This window comes from Lycorma delicatula, chromosome 7 (genome assembly GCF_047948215.1).
Source record: "Lycorma delicatula isolate Av1 chromosome 7, ASM4794821v1, whole genome shotgun sequence".
Taxonomy (NCBI): Eukaryota; Metazoa; Arthropoda; class Insecta; order Hemiptera; family Fulgoridae; genus Lycorma; species Lycorma delicatula.
In genome coordinates, this window is record NC_134461.1 from 114,172,824 (window position 1) to 114,193,136 (window position 20,313).

At 27.1% G+C, this 20,313-nt stretch overlaps 1 protein-coding gene across 3 annotated transcripts in view; it reads right to left on the bottom strand.

Moving 5' to 3' along the window:
- The window catches only part of shakB (Innexin family member shaking B), a 421,195-nt gene extending 401,251 nt beyond the window's left edge, over window positions 1-19,944 (bottom strand). For all 3 annotated transcript variants that reach the window (XR_012757198.1, XM_075371685.1, XM_075371687.1), the window contains exon 1: window positions 19,321-19,944. Coding sequence is in view for 2 of the 3 variants with exons in the window: in XM_075371685.1 (XP_075227800.1) it covers window positions 19,321-19,680 (360 nt within the window). In the remaining variant the exon portion in view is untranslated. The remainder of the gene's footprint in view (window positions 1-19,320) is intronic.
- Window positions 19,945-20,313: the final 369 nt, after the last annotated feature.

Below are 20,313 nucleotides of genomic sequence, written 5' to 3' on the forward strand. Positions count from 1 at the left end.
CTAAAGTGAATAAAACTTCAATTCTTGTTTCGTAAATGTATCATATAAGGTGCGTTAGTAATAGTGATGGATTATATACAGGTTACTGTCATATTTTTGTTATAGATCAGCTAGGCTTAGCGGAAGTGAAATCTAAAAGGTGGAGAGTATCGGATCGATGGTGGTGGTTTGACTAACCGTCACTGTCCAATCAACGTCTCGTCAAGCCTTACTACGTCACATTACACGCCTACTCCTACATTACACTTAGCGGTAGTGGGAGAGCTTTAACCTCCCGTCACACGTATATATTGAGACTCTCATTTTCGCTTGGATGAACTATACAAATAACATTGGCAGTATAATCTAACTTGTGAATGATAGTAGTAAAAATTTCGTGTATTCCTCCCACTTTCTTTGTTGCACGTATCTCATTTTACGAATAAGCTGGTTGTTACCGAGATATCTAAGCAGCACGTAAAATTAGTTTATTTAACTGAGGTGTGAGCTGTTAGTGAGGGTATTAATCTACATTCTATTGCAAAAATAATTCTATAGGAAAGCGTAAGCTAATTTTAGTTTAAGTTAGGCTTAAAAATAAAATGAATATTTTTGATATAGATACTTTTAATTACATTATAACAATGTACTAGATCTTAAAATATTTATTAAAATGGCATTTTTACTTCCTTGTACGAAGAAACGTATTGTGATCGCGAAAAATTTCCGTTTTCAGATTTCAAAGGAAATATCCATTTTGACCATCCCTGAATCCATTTTAACTAGTTTCGGTGTGACGTCTGTATGTACGTACATATGTGCGTATGTATCTCGCATAACTCAAAAACGATTAGGCGTAGGATGTTGAAATTTTGGATTTAGGACTGTTGTAACACCTAGTTGTGCAACTCCTCTTTTAATTCCAATCGACTGAACCAAAAGTATCCAAAAAAAGCCCAAAATTCAAAACAATTTGGATTTTGGACTTTTTCTTAACTTAGTAGCCCTCATTGAAAGCTTTTCAACTATATATCATAAGTGGTCATTTTCATTGGTTCCAGAGTTATAGCCAATTAAAATTTTAATTAAAGAAATATTTGGATCTTGTAAGGGGAAGGCACACCAGTTCGAATCAGACTTCATCTCTCTTTTTATTAACTTTTTTTTTTAATTTAAATATATTGATTTATTAATAATTATTAACCTCTGTTTTAAAAAAAAACTTTTAGAATAAATAATTATTCAATAATAACAATAAAAAAATAAATATTAAAAAATATCAGATGTTATTAATGAAATAAAATGTTACGTACTTTTTATTTTTAAAAAAATGTGTATTTGTAATTTAGTAGGCGTATAAGTAAGTCATGTGGTGTCCATATCAGATTTGGTGAAACATATGATTATTCGTTTTTGTTTGCAGTTTGTTGGTGGTTATATCAAAAAAATTTAAAAAACATATTATTAGATAGATATAAGACTTACATTTATTTAAAGAGTAATAACGGGACTTTTACTCTATCCTAAATTTCAGGTAAAATTGTTGAATTAATATTTGTTGCATAAATATTTAACTGTCCACTTTATTAAAGAATTGGAGGATCGTATCTCACTTTCAAATGAAATAAGTTTAACTGAAGTGCAGCAAAAAATGTGTATATTTAATTTAATAGGCGTATAAGGAAGTCATCTGGTGTCCACATCAGATTTTTTAAAGAATAAAGTCACAGCATACAACTTTTTTCAAAATATAAAATTTTTTTTTTAATAAATATTTTTAAATTTGAACAGGATTGCAATTATTCTACTATTTTTAAAATCGTAGATTTTTATTTTCTGATTACTGCATTTTATAGCTTGCTGCAAAAATGTAATATGAGTATGTCATTTTCATTTTTCCTCTTAACACATATGTTGAAACTAAAATTCCATCGCGATGTTTCAGATATCACTTTCATACTAGCTCATCGGTATTTTTGTTTCATCACGTATAGTGTGGGTGGTGAAACGTAGACTATTAATAATACCGGTCTTCTTGGCGCGAGTGGTAGCGTCTCGGCCTGTCATCCGGAGGTCGCGGGTTCGAATCCCGGTCAGGCATGGCATTTTTCACACACGCTACAAATCATCTCATCCTCTGAAGCAATACCTAACGGTGGTCCCGGAGGTTAAATAAAAATATAAAAAAACTAGTAATAATGACGCTGTTTTTCTATAATTCAACATCATTTACAATAATCAAGCAAAAAAAAACAATTAATCATTCGTAAATTAATTTTATACCATAATTTATTAAAAAAAAACTTGAGTATCGATTATATATGTATTTTCTTAATCATACTTATACAAATTTAACCGTTTGAAAAATCAGACACATCCATCAATTTTGCCTTATTTTTTTAATAAATGTAACTGTTTGTTATACAATATTTAAAATATTAATTTGACTGTAGTACTATTTTAAAAGCAATTATTTCTTAAAAAGATTGTTTAATGGTTATTTGGGCTGGCGAGATGCAGATTACAGAAATTTTGTAGCAGAGTGAAATGCCTTCACAGAGGTAAAAAGTTTAGCTTATTATCCTTTCTTATTTCACTTTTCAAATTTTGCAACATTTCTTTAAATTGTTATAATTAATAAATAAAGACTACAACAAGTAAAATATAAAACTTCCACAATGAGATATTTATACGAACGAAAATAAATGAGGAACTAATCGTTTGAGAAGAAAGTACAAATCCATTGATCCGTGTTATTTTACATTTTACGTGAATAAATTTTACGTTAATTTAGTTTATTACTTACTCCGCCAACAGCTTTTGGTCTGATTATTTTTTTTAAACAAAAGTTTTTGTTTTTGCCAAATTTTTTATAAATTTAAAAATCTTTACTTATATATTTATTTAATTTTAATTTAACGCTACGAGAAGAAAATTTTGAAGAGATAAATATTACAAATTAAAAAATATCACTGCCAAAAAAAAAAAAACATTTCTCTTTATAGGAAAGTGCAGGTGATAATTATATATATAGTATTTTTTTTTTTTAAACTTACATGCATATGTATATAGCCTATAACATTCCTGGTAACGTAAGGATTCCAACGCGAAGTCATACAACAAATCGGTTCAGCCATTGAGCTGCTACGGTGGAACAAACATGCTTTCATACATACAGCCTAAATATATTATACTTTTTTTTGGGCAGTCGTATAATAAGGTCTATTTCTGAGTATATCAGTTAATTTTTGTTCTGGTTCAGTTTCATCGTGATTTTGTATTATACTAGCAAATACCCCGTTTGAATTTTGGAAATCGGAAGATTGACTGCGAACATTAAACAATACTGCCGAATAACCATTATCTGTTAGATCGAAATTGTACTGATGTGAACTTGTTTTATAAATTTATTATTAAATTATAATAAGTAGATTTTATCTTTTTTTTTTTTATAATTTCATCATAGTTGACGGATCAAAGAATGGTTTGCAACGTTCTCAGAATTCTTTCGGAAAAGTAAATCGATTTCTTGCAGATGTCAAAATTAATAGAAAAAACTATATGAATACATTATAAAAATTTACAGTCCATTCCAAGATATTTAATCACAAACTGGATTGTACACAATATTAATCAGATATAGTGGGTCGGAACAGTTTCAGTCCAATTATTAAATGATTTTCTAATAAATAATACGTTCCTTACTGCAGTACTGTTTTGTTAAATATTAAGCTTCTCGATCCGTTAGAAGTTTACTTATTCGAATTAAAAACCGCATTAAAGAGATTATGGAAAGAAGAAGGTAATTAAAATCCTTTTAATTTGTCAAATTTTTTAAATATTAAATCGGGTAAAATTTAATTTAAATTTAAATCTTTAATATGAAATTTATAGGAATACGTGTGTTCACAGGTTATTTATAGACTCTCAGTTTTCCTTGTCTACGTTTAACGATCAATTCGCTACGTTAATCTTGTTAGTAAAATAACTCAGACATTTGTTATAAGTTAATGAAAAATCAGGCGGACTCAAAAAAAAAGTTCGAATTGAAATTTAAACGGATAGCTTTCAAACTGCTGCATTCTTTACCACGCTTGCCACCTAAATCGTTATACTTGTCACGCAGGGGCTGCCAAGCCGGTTAATATTAACACGGCACACCAAATATCAGCGCAATACAGTTACTGATATTTTATTTTATTTATATAAATAAATATTAAATAAAAAGGTAGTAAAATAAAAAAGACTTTATATTTATTTACAAAATATTTGATTTCATGGAACAATAAAAAGGAATAACATATATACAAAAAATAACTTAATTAAAGTTTGTTTCGAATAAAATATATAAAATTCGTGTGCACGAATTTAAAACAAAATAAAGAAAACATATAACCGTTATTTGGAATTAAAACGGATTAGTTAAAAGTTTCTTTTAATTAGTTTTGTAGAATAATTATTGCGTAACTGAGGTATAAACTTAAAATTCAGTGTGCTTTTAAACTTGTAAACTATTTTATTATATTATTATTAGCAATAAATGATCAAATTATAATCTCCGATGTACACGTAGCAATAATTTAAAGGATTAGGCAGAGATAAAAAAACCAATTAAAATAATTCACTTTTTTAAATTTTAATTTTTAAACTTTTTTTAAGATTTGATTTGTTATTTTTATTATAGATTTTACAATTTCATTTTTTTAAGGTAAAAACGTTTTATTCTTCAATAAATAACATTCTTTTTTATGTAGTTAAAGACCTTTCTATAATAGAGATTGCTAATGTTTTGTTAATCTTTTACTGGTCGAATTAAATTCACTAAAATCTGAGATGAGCCTTGTTCATGAAGTAAATTTCGAGCTGATATCACTTGTTTTTCAACTTCAGTTGAACTTTGATCTCATCGTTAAGCCCTTCCGTTACTGAAGGGCATCTATACAGGACTCTTTTCTGAGACTACGTCCCATGAAGATCCAGATTTCGGAGGAGATTGTTGAGTGGCTGCTACTAGTGTTAACTCAGAAGTGCGAAGCAAACGCAAAAAAAAAATAAAATAACCGTAATACAATTACTACGAGTCTAACTTGCAAAATTTAATATCTCTTGTGATAATGATAACGTTAATTGTCGGAACAAGGGTGATCATGTAAACTACAATATGATATATTGTAGTTTGTATTGATGATAATGATGTCCCTCCTCCTATCGGAGATTATGCAAATAATAATTTTAATGAAGACCGTGACCCTAACTGTGTTTTAATAATAAAAGGCGGAAATGAGAAAATCAAAATTTAATTCAAAAAAAAATAAAAGCCGGTGAACGAATGGTCAATAAAAATAGTAACGGTAGCAAAAACATGAAAAATAAATTTATTAAAAGACGGTATATCTACGACCAGTCCCAACTGGTGGTTCAAATCATCAAGAAGAAAGGGTTATTTGTATCTAGATTTACATTAGACATTGGAGTTGGACAGAGGAAGTAAAAATTCCCTCCTTTAAAACATGCCAAGTGTACGAAGTCAAAAGCTTGATACAATACGTGCAGTTCTTTTCATACCGACGTTAATGTTGCTGAATTAGTAAAGATCAATGATCCTTGTATCTGACCTACAGGAGTACTCAATAGTTATTTTTCTTGGTACGCTTAAAAACCCTACAAAGTTACAGGAAAAAGTTATTGGTAATGAAAAACCAGTGGAGGATAGTTCAGGAGATAATCACTGATGGGCTTTTAGAACGTTGTCATATTTTATCAGAAGGTCCGTAGCTTAAGGACAAAACAAGATGAACTTTTTGTTTCTGTAATGTCCTGATTGCTTTGATTGAATCCTGGCTTGAGCACAGCATGCTACAACTGATTTCTTCCCTGGCCAGTTTACAGTATTCAGAGCCGATCAAGAATACGGAATGATACGGTTCAGCGAGGTGGTGTCTCTTTATTAACAATAAGAAGTGATATTAAGTCGGCAAGAAGATCTGATTTTGAGTTTGTTCCTGAAGTTGGCCTGGACTGAAATACCTAGGACAAGACAAAAAGAATATTTTAGTGGTAACCATTAGTTTTTACCTTTGGTTCACCCAACGACCTTGGAAAAATGTTTTGATAAACTTTTAGTGCATCTGGATTTTATTAAATATTACATCTTGATGTTAGGAGATCTAATTTTCCAGGTGTTTCTTAGAAAACTCTTACTGCTTTACTTAATGCCCATTCTATGCTAAATGTAAAATTATATAAATATAAATTTTGTTCACCTCACTCTTTAAGCCACTCACTACACATAAGAAAAACTTGGCAAAAACATCAAATTTTTAATTTGAAGCTATAACTTTCGCATAATCTTACATATCACCATCAAATCTTGTCGTCAAATCCATTCTGAGATAGCGTCCTAAAATTATTTTTTTTCCTTTTAGTGCGTTTAATTTAAGAGTAGTGTTTTACAATTTTTTTTACATATTTTTTAATTTATTTATGTGATTTTTTTTCTTCATAAAATAATGAACTATAACCAAAACGTAGGCACCGGAATGTACCGATCACTAGCTGAAAATCCCGATTCGTTAGAAACTAATTTTATAGTTTCTAGTTTTATAGTTTTAAATAACCGATTTAACTCTAGAAATTAATTTCTAGAGTTAAATTTCTAATTTAGCTTTCGTTATAGCAATTTCCATCATTCAAAAAAAATATTTTTACACAAGATGTAATCCATTTTGGACACCTAATAATCCCATTCCAAAACACCGCCTACCAGGGCAACCCCCCCCCCCACCCGCGCCATTGGAGAGCCTAGCTGCGGAGGCGTAGGTACGTATAAAATCCAATATCAGCATCGTATAAATTCTGTACGATGTAAACTAACTAGACTAGAAACTATTGTTAAAAATTTGTTCTTTTTCTAAATAATCTGTTTTACAATTAAATTATTAATTATTTTTAGGTAAAATATTGTTAATACAACAGTTGTAAAGTAAATAAAAATATAAACATTCTAGAATAAGGAACTATTTCTTAAAAAGTAAATTAATGAGGTTAGGTGAAGGTATATAACGTGTGTATTATGTTATTAGGTCAGCAGGCAAAACAGTGTTAAAACATTAAACAAGCAGCTAATTACTATTTTTAGAAAATCCATTATAGTTTACTGCACTTATCAATGTATCTCATTAAGCTGCTCTACGTTAAAATATTCAAGGAATACCGTAGTATTAAACATTATATTGAAAAAAGTATTATCTTAACTATTTTTTTTTAATGTTACATCCCTAAAAAAATACAATTTATTAAAAAAATGACAATTAAATAAAGCTTTTTTTTAATATAAAACCAAAAATTAGGTAATGAAAGTCAAAAATAAATATAAAAATATATTTTTTGTTATAAAAATTTATTTCTGTATCTCGATTTACATTATTATTTTCACCATTATATTTTCAATTAAGAGAATCTAACTTTAATTTTATTACGACGCAGTATACCAATACTGCGGGGGTTACTCAGTAGCATACATATATTATATGACAAATAATTATTTGTATTCCATTGCAATTAACCCATTATTTTTTGTAAAATTTTAATTGAAAGGGGTTAATGTTACAAAATAGATTCCATATAAATAAATAAATGTTCTTATAGTAAAGATTAACTTAATTAATAATGGAGTGAAGCTGAAACAAAAAATAAAAACTGAACCTGAGATATTTTTCAGTGGTGTCAAAATTGATATTTATGGTAAAATAGCTAATTATGTAAAGATTATAAAAAAATTTAAATATATATATATATATATATATATTATTTCAGAGAATGATATGTATAAATATAAATGAAGTGTTTCTTGTAGAGTCTCAGATCGACCATTCCTGAGATGTGTGTTTAATTGAAACCCAACCACCAAAGAACTATGCTATCCACGATATAGTATTCAAATATAAGTTCGGACTAATGAATGTAGAACATAGAATGAATGTGTTATTTAGAAACTATAGAAACGTTTCTTGTTACATCTCCGATTCCAGTGTCAGTAGAAAATAATACAGAATACCATGAGGAGTGTATTTCTTTTTTATATTTTGGTTGTTAGTTTTGATTTGTTCAATGTTTTTTTTTCCATTATGAAGAATTTTTTATATGTTATGGTTAGTTTTGGTTTATTCAATGTTTTTTTCGTTATGATTACCAGATGATAAAAGTCCTTAAACAAAGGACAGTGTTGTTGAACGGGGAATTTTGGTATTTTACCAAAATTAGTATGTATACGTACAGTTCACGTTATCATCTGGTCTAGTGGTTAACTCGTCACCGTAAATCAGCTGATTTCGAAGTCGAGAGTTTTAAAGTTCAAATCCTAGTAAAGCAACGGATTAAATTACTAAACGGATTTGAATACTATATCGTGAATAGCGCAGTTCTTTTGTGGTTGGGTTTCAATTAACCACACATCTCAGGAATGATCGACCTGAGACTCTACAAGAAACACTTCATTTACATTTATACATATCATCCTCTTAAATAATGTCTTACGGTGATACCGGAGGATAAACAGAAAAAGAAAGTTCACGTTTCATGCAAATCGCGTAAAGACTTACAGAATAATCAAATAAAGCAGACAGATAAATCATACTTAGTTATTCACGAAATTTACTTACTTATTTTAGAAAAATCTGCACTTAAAATATTATTAATTCCTTGTTAATTATATGTTTCTCACTTAATAATAAATTTAATAAATTGAGCTGTATAACAAAAGTGTTTTATAAACTTAGTTATAATCGATTAAAAAATAATTTAAAAATTTAAAATCATAATAAAATACAAAACGAAATTCCCGATAGTAATTGGTGGAAGATTAGGCACGCCAAAAATAATCTTATTGAATTTGAAATATCGTAACCACGGTTGCCACGGATATCAGACATCATTTCTGATTCATAATTGTCATCCGCGAAGTCTGTGAAAGTGACTTTCAGTACAGTATGTTTTTTTTTGTGAATAACATGTCTGAGGAAAAAATAATTTTATCGAGAACAGCTTAATATTGATGTATTAAATACATAATATTTAATTACTGAGAAAGAAAAAATGTTTTATTAGAACCAGAATTTATTTCATAGAACTGAGTAATAAAACACTTGCCCATTTCTGCGCAAGAAAACCGATTTTCGATTTCAACGTCATCGCTATTTCGCAATCTGATACGCACTGATTTTCAGAGTATAACACATTACATAGGTTCGATTAACGAGTAGTACAAATATCAAGTTTCAATTCACTCCCACTCTGACTCACTGCATAAGAGCGTATGAAAAATACACCATTATACATTTATTATAACATCAAATTTAGGTTATGTTGTCTGTTGACCTTAAATTGGGCGTAACTGAAGAACGATTTAACCAATCTTCATCAAATTTTTACACGCACAACTTCAAATACACTTCTACAGCGTATCAACATTTCAATGAAATTAATCATGTAGTTTGGGAGATTTTTGAGCCACAGAATTTTATACATAGGCCTATATATATATATATATGCGTGTATATTGTTAAGAAATAAAAATAAACTTAAAAACCTTAAAATATAGTTTCCTTTTATATAGTCGTGTATATATATATATATATATATAAAAGGAAACTATATTTTAAGTGAATGGTATTTTCGTATTCCTCATACCTTAAAATATAAAGAAAGTTCATTTTCACCCCCAACTCCATCGTCCAACCATAAGTAACATCGTACTTTTCTTTAAAAAGTGGTAAAAACTTTGTACAGTAGTAGCAGTAGTAGTAGTAGTACAATTTGTTTATAGATAAACATTACACTTAGAAATTGAATTAAAGTTAAAAGAGTGAAGTATCTTACGTAATAAAGTAACATACTGTGTTGTGTAACAAAGAATGAAATTTCGTATCGGCTGATACGAAATTTTTTCATAAATACCTCCTTTTCCTTATATTCCATCAGTTTTTCGCATAATATTTATTTTATTTTAAGCAATAAAACTTTGTTAATAGTTAATTTAATATAGGTTTATACATTCTCTCCGTCCTCCGTAGCGCAAGGGGTAGCGTCTCGGCCTTTTATTCGGAGGTTCCGGATTCGAATCCCGGTCAGGCATGTCATTTTCACTCGTTACAAAAACTGTCATTCATCTCATCCTCTGAAGTAATACCTAACGGTGGTCCCGGAGGTTAAAAAAAATTTATACATTCTCAAAAAGAAATTATAAATATATATTTATAATACATTTATAAATAATTATCTTATAATAAAAAAATTGTAAAAAGAAAACGCATTTCTTATTAATATTTAAACAATCTTTATTTTTCTATTTCTTTAAATGCATTAAAATCTATTTCATTTTTAACATTTTAAAGATAAAAAAGAAATTTCCTAAGTTATCAATAAAACTAAACTTTACATAAATAAGTAAAACATCATATATTAAATATATGCAAGGTGTGTTCAAAAAGTAACGAGAATTTTTGTTTTTTGGAAAGAATTTTATTTATTCGTCTACATTAATGTTAATCCCTACAAATAGTCCCCATTAGATAATATATACTTATGCCAGTGTTTTGTCCAATCCCCGAAACACTTCTGGAACTCAATCTTTGGCTTTTAATCTCATCTACGCTGGTAAAACGACGGCCCTTTAACGTTCTCTTTATTTTTGGAATAGAAAAAAATCACACGGAGCCATGTGTGGCGAATATGGCGGCTGGGGTATCATTACAATGTTGTTTTTAGTTAAAAATTGACGATCAAACAATAAAGTGTGAGCAGGAGCATTATCGTGGGGCAAAAGCCATGAATTGTTTCACCACAAATCCGGGCGATATTTTCGGATTGTTTCACGCAAACGGCATTGAACTTGACGGTAATACTCCTTACTGATCATTTGACCTTGTGGCCAGAACTCATGATGCACTATGCCGTTAAAATCGAAAAACACGGTGAGCATAACCTTCACATTCGAGCTTATCGAACTTGTGCTTTTTTTCCGTCTTGGTGATCCAGAATGCCTCCACTGGGAAGATTGAGCCTTAGTTTCGACATCATATCCGTAAACCCATGTTTCATCACCTGTTATGACACGTTTCAGTAGTTCTGCATTGTTGTTGACTTCATTCAGCGACTCCTGAGCAACTTCCATTCGCCGCTGTTTTTTTCAAAATACAAAAATTTTGGAACAAATTTTTCTGTCACACGTTTCATACCTTAAACATCCGAAAAGATTTCATGGCATGAGCCAATTGATATTCCAACATCATTAGCGACAACTCTGATTGTGATTCAGCGATCATTAATAATCATTTCTTCCACTTTTCGCACGTTTTCATCAGTTGTTGTCCTGGGGCATCCGGGGCGCTCGTTATCTTCAACGTCTTCACGACCTTCTTAGAAACGTTTATACCACTCGTAAACCCTTGCTTTACTCATAGCAGACTCACCAAAAGCGATATTTAACATTTTTAAAACATTGCTACACTTTCTTCCATTCTTATAGCAAAATTTAACACAAATTTTCTGATCCATTATTTATACAAATAAAAAATCGCCGATCGTACCAAAACACGTGTTATCCTTCTGACAGCTGACAACAGACTAAACATTCAATATGGCTGAAAATGTACAGATACTTTTTAGATATGGTTATCAATACAACAATGAAAAAATTCCGAGAATCTGACTAATATAACCCGTGAAATTTCAAAATTCTCGTTACTTTTTTAACACACCTCGTGTGTGTGTATATATATATATATATATATATATATATATATATATATTATATATTGCATTATGTAGCTGATGTGCATATATATTGATCACATATATTATGTAAATCGAAAATTAATCCATATAGGATTTCATATTTAGTCCAGGTAAATATAAATTAAAAAGATTTGAAATTTAATTTATTTTTTATTTTTTAATTTTGTTTCTAGTAAATTTTAGTTGATTTTTTTTGTTCACATTAAATTTAATCTAAATGAAAATACTGTTAAATATTTTTGTGTACTAGTTTTTTTGTAAAACCTCTTTCTTGCAAAAAATATTACAATGCATAGCTCTATTCACATAATAATAGCAATGGCTAAGGAGGATTTAAATATAAATAATTTAGTTATTATGTATTAAGATGAGTTAGACTTGAAGAAGCATCTTGTAAAGTATTACGTTTGTAATGTAATTCATAGAGATGTGAAGCTTTAACATTGAAGAACAAAAGAAAACATGTTGTAAATGTGAATATGAAGGAGGTTGAAAAAGATTAAATGGATCGATAGAGAAAAAAAATTGGTTATGAGAAAATTGAACACGAATAAAGGTTTAATCAGAACAATTAGGATATGAAATAAATTAATTAATTTTTAGAACATATCAAAAAAGAAGAGGAATTTATTAAAATATGTTACAAGGTACAAAGAAGAGAGGGGCCAGAAAAGATTAAAAGTGACAGATAATCTAAAACGAAATTGGAGTTATCAATAATTCAAAAGTTTAGTTAGAAATAAAACAGAACAGAAAAGGACCTGCCTAAGGCCAAATAATGATGAATAACATAATGTAATTTTTTTAGTATTTACAGATTATAATTAATTATAGTTTTTTCCATTAAAAACATCCTATATTTTTTTATCTATTACCTTTATTATAAACATGCAAACAGTACACTGCAGTTTTATTATTATATTCTACAGTAGAATACGTTTTTAAAAAGTATTTTTCATTCATTAAGTCAACAAATAAATAATAAAATTTGTCTGAGACGGTTAAAATATTATTAAATTTGCGGTTGGTCTGAGAAGCGCGTTACGGACTGTCTATACACTTAGCGCACGTGTGAATGCTCATTTGTTTTCAATGTGGGAGGTTTGAAAACCTACAACTTCTAACTAATCCTTCAGTCACTCGTAATAATTTTGTTGTATAACTGAATTTAAGTCTTGTTTAATTTATTGTCTAACACTGAAAATAAATTTTTGTTAATTAAAAATAAATGCGATTGTATTTTTTTACCAAATTTTGTTTTTTTATTATTAAATACGTATTAATTACAAATATCAGTAGAACATTTTATTTAATTGAATAATACCATGACATTTAAAATTTTTTAGCGCTTTTAAAGTTTTCCAATAGAATCGAAAAATAAATTTTCTTCAATCAAAAGATGTTATTATATAAAATAAAGAACAATTTTAAAAGTATATATCCGAGTACTTTCGAAGCCGTTACTCCATCATCAGGGATTTCCCAAAAGATGATTCAAATTCAAATGTATAATTGTATTTAAATTAAAATTGTTACTTTAATAATAGTCGGTCATTAAGATATAAAATTAAATTGTACGTCAGTAAGACCGTAACGTCATGTTCATATGTTTACGACTATCATCAAATAGAGTTAATATTAAATTGAATGTTACCAACCTATTAATAATGAATTATAATATAATTTGTTTATAAAGGATATCATTGTCGAATCTACCCTGTTCATACATCATTTTATTATTATTCACATATATATAAAATTTTTCTAAAATACTGGTTTTATAATAATTATTATTTTATTTATTTATTATTATTATAATTTATTATTCTATTCTTATATCTTACGTAATTATTATTATTATTCTATTGTACTCTACATTGTATTTTTGCTTAGTAAATTAAATCTAAAAGATGTTATATTTCAAAAAGCCACACACGAAAAAATAAAAATTTAATTATGTTTTAATGTTGATCGTGGATTACTGTATGCTATTTTATGAGCTGTCGAACCAAAAACCATAACTATGTGAAAGAAGAAGAACTGAAAAAACATTTGATTACAATTTGAAAATTACAAAATAATTGCCTAAAAAAAATGCTTCTTATGTTGTACAAAACTCGTTAAATTTTTACCTCATTCGAATTTCTATTGTTTATTAATAAAAATTACGAGAAAAATATATTGTTTCAAATAATATTCCATGATATATTTGTATTTATATGTATATAAATACGTGATTACGTGATAAGTATCCAATGAAGTCGGAGGGCTCGACTTCTGTTAACTGCAGATGTCTTCGGAAGGGCCAAAATTTCTCAGTAAATAGTAAGTATTGAGCATGTTGCAGGGGGGGGGGGCTGTCATAATGTATTACAATTTGGATATCTTTAGGTTTTTCAAATATTCCAAATTAATTGTGTAGAATGCTTACATGGCGCACATTGAACTTGATGGTCAGTTATTGTGAGTCGTGGAGTTACATTCACTTCTTCGGCTGAGGTTGCTCAATGTCAAATATCATAATATACAGTATAATATAGTATGACAGGACAATGTATATTACACATAGTATTGTTGACGTTTATGATATATGGCAAAAACTGAGCATTGATATCTCTACCTTTTGTCAACATATTAGCCATTAAAATGTCCTACTTACTGAGGATGATACCTTAATTTCTAGCAACAATAAATAAAACAGATAAAAATTTCGCTTTTCTAAAATTGAAAACATTTTTATTTCAATGGTAAAAATAATTTTTATTTTCAACTTGTATTCAAACACAAGAGAATACAATATAGATAATCACACTATATTTAATGTATTTACATTAGAATTATTTTAAGTATTTATATTTAAACAATTAAATGGACTTAAATGTTTTTTATATTATATTTTTTTATATTTATAATTTAACTAATTTGACTGAAATTTAGCGTACCGATCAGATTAAAGATTTATTTATTTGTTAAAATGACTGGATTCGAATAATATTATTATCTTCTTCCGATCTACATATCCAAATCGATTTAGAAGATTATTTGTGTATTATAATTCTTTTAGATAATAATAAATAAAACTGACTTATCTATGAAATCATAAAAATTTAATTCTTTATTGTAGTGTTTATCGTTGTTAATTAGCGTACACGCCAGTCTCCGGTCAAGTCCATCGTTCTAGAATTTTTACTGAGTCTGATTGTAAAATTTAAATAAACAAAAGGGTAAGTAATTACGTCAAAGAGAATCACTTGTATAAAATTTTCTGGGTTTACTTTAATCCTCCATACCTTTTTTTTTTGTCATTCAAAAGTTACGTAAATTATGTTGTAGGTAAAAATAGTAGGTTAGTTGCAAAAGTATTTTAGCATAATTATAGTATCATAAAAATACCGACAATATATACTGCGATTTTGGCGTGTTACTTATTTAAATTTTATGTAAGAATTTGGTTGCAACAAAGGACCAGATAAAAAATTGATAAAAAAAATAAATAGATAAAAATAGATGAAAAATTTAACCTTGTTTTTCTACGTATATGTATGTGTTATCACTTAAAATATTATTTTACAAACTACTTTCTTTTTTTTTTGTAAAAATTGTAAAATATTATACTATAATTAGGCAAAAGTTTCCTTAGAAACTAAATTGTAATTGTATTAAAATACTTAAATAGAAGCAATTCATGATCCATAAAATTACGTGATTGTAGGATATTTAATTTTATCGACATTGTATTACAGCATACTATTTATTATAATAACAGTAATCAACTGTTTCCCATCCATTTTATGTTACTAAATCTGCCGTTGTAAACATGATAATTTCATATATTTTAGGTAAATTATCAAGATAATATTAAATATACCATTTATCAGTCAGTATATATGTTATAACGTATTCCTTCGCACTAAATAATTAATAGATTAAAACATTATAACAAAAAAAAAAATAAAATATGTGTCAAATTACATATTTTGTTTTAATTTTCTTTTATAATAATGGATTTTTATCAGGTAAAAGCTTAATCCATTGATTATTTAGCATTTTTCCTCTTTATCCAGATTAAAATATAAGCGAATTAAATACACAATGTCCCATAAATTTCCACACAGGAAAAATAAACATTTTTTTATGAAAACCAGTTTTATTTATTTATTTTTTTATTGCATGCATAATTCCAACTGTGCTTATACTTATTATTTAACGGTGAAGAGCGCGCATCGAAATGTATTTTCAAAACAGTGTAGAGCATATTACATAAATAAAAATGATTTTCATAAAAAAATGTTTATTTTTCTATGTATGGAAACTTATGGGAGCACTCTGTATATTTTTAAATTAATTATTTATCTATATAAAAAAAATAAATTCAAATAATTTTGATTTGTTTCCTTTCTGACCACTTAAAAATATAACAAAAATCGTATTTAGAAAAAAATCATTTATATTTATATGCCCCTTTTTAGTTATATTCTAGTAATCACTAAAATGTGATTCAATGTTAAGACATAACATTAAAAGAAACCAAATGTTGTTTTATATGTAAACATATATATATATATATATATATATATATATATATATATAATCGCAAATATATATTAATAATATTTGTTGTTTTACTTATAACCTAAATTTATCCAAGAAACTGTAACGAAAAATGAAAAAATGAAAATTATTTTTTTTATTAGTTCAAAGTTTTAGCGTTAATGTAAAAGATAAATATCGATTTTGTACTAAAATCTGGTTTAAATAACGTAAAACTTGTTAAAAATATTTTCATTTTTTTTCTTTGTTTTATAATTCTAAGAATATTTTTTTTCGGAATTATGTTAAAATAGCACAGATTTGTCCAAATATATTATTTTGTTTTTAATTTTTTTATTAATGGATTTAGTATTAATTATATTATTATTATTATCAGCGTCGATAAATCATTTTTAATTTAAAATTCCTTAACATTTGTAAATACTAATTATATTTAAATAACAACAATAAATAATTCTATCTAAAAGCTCTTATTCGTGCCGAACCTCAACTGGGTGAATATCAGGGTAGATTTAGAAATAATTGATCTTGCGCAGAGCAAATCTTTAATCTCAAAAATATTGTGGAATATTGTAAATATCAAAATATATTACAGTTTTTATTGATTTTCAAAAAGTATACGATTCGATAGATAGAACACTACCATTTTTTAACATTACTAGAAATAGATTTAGATAACAAAACTGCAAACTTAATCGAAATAACAACTAACACATGTTCTAAAACACAATTTCTAGGAGAAATATCTGATCCCTTTTTCATTGAAACCGGCGTAAGACAAGGAGATGGATTTTCTCCACTACTTTTTAACTGTGCTCTTGAAAAAGTAGAATAGAGAATGCAACAAAATTTTAGACTAAGATAGTGAAATAAGACTGAGAACTAAACGACTAAAGCTTAACTATTTTAGCTTTCGCTGATGATGTGGTATTATTAGCTTAAAACTGGAAAGAAGCTGAACAACAAATTAAAGAATTAGATAAACATAAGCTGCTAAAATGGAACTAAAAATTGCGTTTGAGAAAACGAAAATTTTGAATGATAAAAACTGCCCGAATTTCTTTAGTATAAATAATTAAATAAATAGGAATAGTGGATAATTTCAAATATCTCGGAAAATGGATCAGCTGGAATTTTTTAGATAAAAAAGCGTTAACAGTTAAAGATAATAAAATAAAATTAGCTTTCCAGCTAACGAAAAACACATATAAAAAACAGTCTATCATGGAACTCAAAGTTTTGACACTGTAAAACTATGATAAAGCAGGAAGCACTCAATGCGGCAGAAACCCTAAGACTAAGCAATAATGAACTACTAGAAAATCTAGAAAAAAAAGGAAGGAAAATTATAAGAAAACATTTAGATCCTAAATTTCAAAATAATCAGGTAAATTTAATTCCAAATAAAACATTATACAAAAATTGAAAAACTGTCAGACACAGTAAGAAAAAAAACGAATTGCATTTTCTCCCGTTTATTTAGAATGAATAACGTAGATTGACTAAACAAATTTTTAATTTCTTTCAAAGTAAAAAATAAAGGTAAAGGTTTCACACTAGTCCAAGAAGACCTAAAAGAACTGAAGATAATTGAAGAAACTATAAGAGAAAGAGAAATTTTAAAGAGAATATTAAAATATGAAAATTAAAGGTTCCAAGTAGCGTCAAAACCAAAGAAAACAGAGCTGAATTTTCTGTAGAACGAAGGAAAGAGATATAAAGAATAAAGAGGTAGAGGGACAGATAGAAAAACAAAAATAAAAAGAAACAACCTCAAATAAATAAATGATCTAACGTGTTCCAAGGCAAATTATTCGGAAAGAAAAGAAAAGAAAAAATAATCTTAAATCAAAAAATAATAAAATGAAAGAAAAGTGCAAAATCGATCATAAATTTATATATATATAAAAAACTTATAAATAATATAGCTTAGGATTAAATTTTTTTAGCCTTTGATGTAATGTAAAAATAATAAATCTGTTTATCATTATATAAAGGTGAGAGTTTATATTTTCTATACCACAACTAAGCAAAGGATATGCTTCTTATATCTTTTTATGCATTACATTATTTACAGTATCATTTAACATACTGTAAATAAATTTTAATTTAATAATAATTATCGATTAATTTAGAACAGATTTTGGAAATCTTAATATCCAGTTTTTAATTCAAATTAATACCTGACTATAAAGAATGTAAATTTATTTGATTGCTAATAATTTATTATTACATAATTAAACTTTGCTTTTATAATAATAAAATTATAAAGCAGTTTAATAAATTAATTTTACAGTATAATTTTCAACAAAAAAATTATATCTTAAAAATATGACCGATTTGTAAAATAAACCTTGATTTTCTTACATTTTGAATGGAGGAAATAAAAAATAAATTTCTATCTTTTAAGTTTATTTTGAAAATAATACGTAACTGAAAAATAGATCATTAGATCATTAAATAAATCCTTATTTTATTAATCTTAATTTAAAAATTTAAGTGCCTTCTTTCAGTTATTATCAATTTTATTATAGTGCATCTAGATGGTACGATAAACTGAAAAGTGGTACAATTTAAGGTTAGATATAAGAAGAAATGAAATGACGTTCTATGAAGTTTTTTTTTACTCGGTTTTTATAGGCTTAAAAATAATTTTAATAATATTAAGATATTCTATTGAAACACATTCTAATAAATTTCCGAGAGAAATAAGAACGCAACACTCAAAAACTAACAAAATTCGCGTAAAGAAATTATTACGCACATATTTACTTTACTTTTTTTTACATATAAACGAAAAATCACTAATTTTAATAATTAAACTATTTTCAATATTTGTCAAAAGTGATAATAAAATTAATAATAAAATTTGTTTTAAGTGTTACATAATATAAAATTTTAAGAATTTTCTCTAAGGACGTTACAAAAATGGTTTTCTTTAAATTAAAAAACAAATATTTACTACAACTAAAACGTAAACAAAATACGGTGTCCTACCTGAAAAAAGAGGCAAAAGCAGACCCATTGATAATATCCATAGCATTTTCTATCATCAAGCTTCCCTTTGGAGTTATCGACTCCAGGATAAGGCACCAAAACACCGGCTTTTTTCTTGAAAGCTGATTTTATTGTATAAGTCGAATGTATCCAACAGTATGTATTTAAAACATCCTCTGGTATGTCTTTTGTATGCACACAGTCTATAGGATTACCGACATATTGGCGTGTTGTCACAATTAATGAAAATGCTATCAAGATCATCACAGTTATGCTATAATGAAGTCGAAATATCGGAGAGTCGATATGAATATGACTTACTTTGATTAAGTTCTTAAGTCCTCGAAAAACGTCAAGCATCTCTACTCACAACTTAATCTTTTCGTATGTCCCCGCACCTTCATAGCGTTTTTACTGGTTTCACACTGAGCTATTTTATCACACTATGAAAGTAATGAAACGCCATGTCTACGATAAATCGTTTTTTTCCGATAACAAAATCAAACATTTACTACTCCCTACTTCCGTTGCCATTTCTTTACTATTTTAGAAAGAAAATATTAATAAATGAAACAACTTAACACGTTCTTTTTAACAATTTTTTTTAGACTAATATTTTATATATTTTACTTGTTTGAATACGTGTAAAAAAAAAAATCAATATGAAATAAAATTTCTAATGAATTAAATAATGTATTTATTAAATTTCAAATTAAAGAGTTTTATTGTTGTTGAGAAAATATTTCTTAATAAATTTTCTTTAATTTAAAAATTTTAAATACGTGTTAATATTTAATTAAATAAATTGATAAATAATAATGTAAAAAATAAATTTTTATTTATTAAATAAAAATTTTAAGAAAAGGTTTTCTTTTAGAGACAATAATTACTTTAATTTTTATTAAATTTGTTTTTATGTAGTATAACTTAATTTTTAATAAATAAGATTTATTCTAGTAATATTTTTTTTTTTTTTAATTTAATTCACAATAT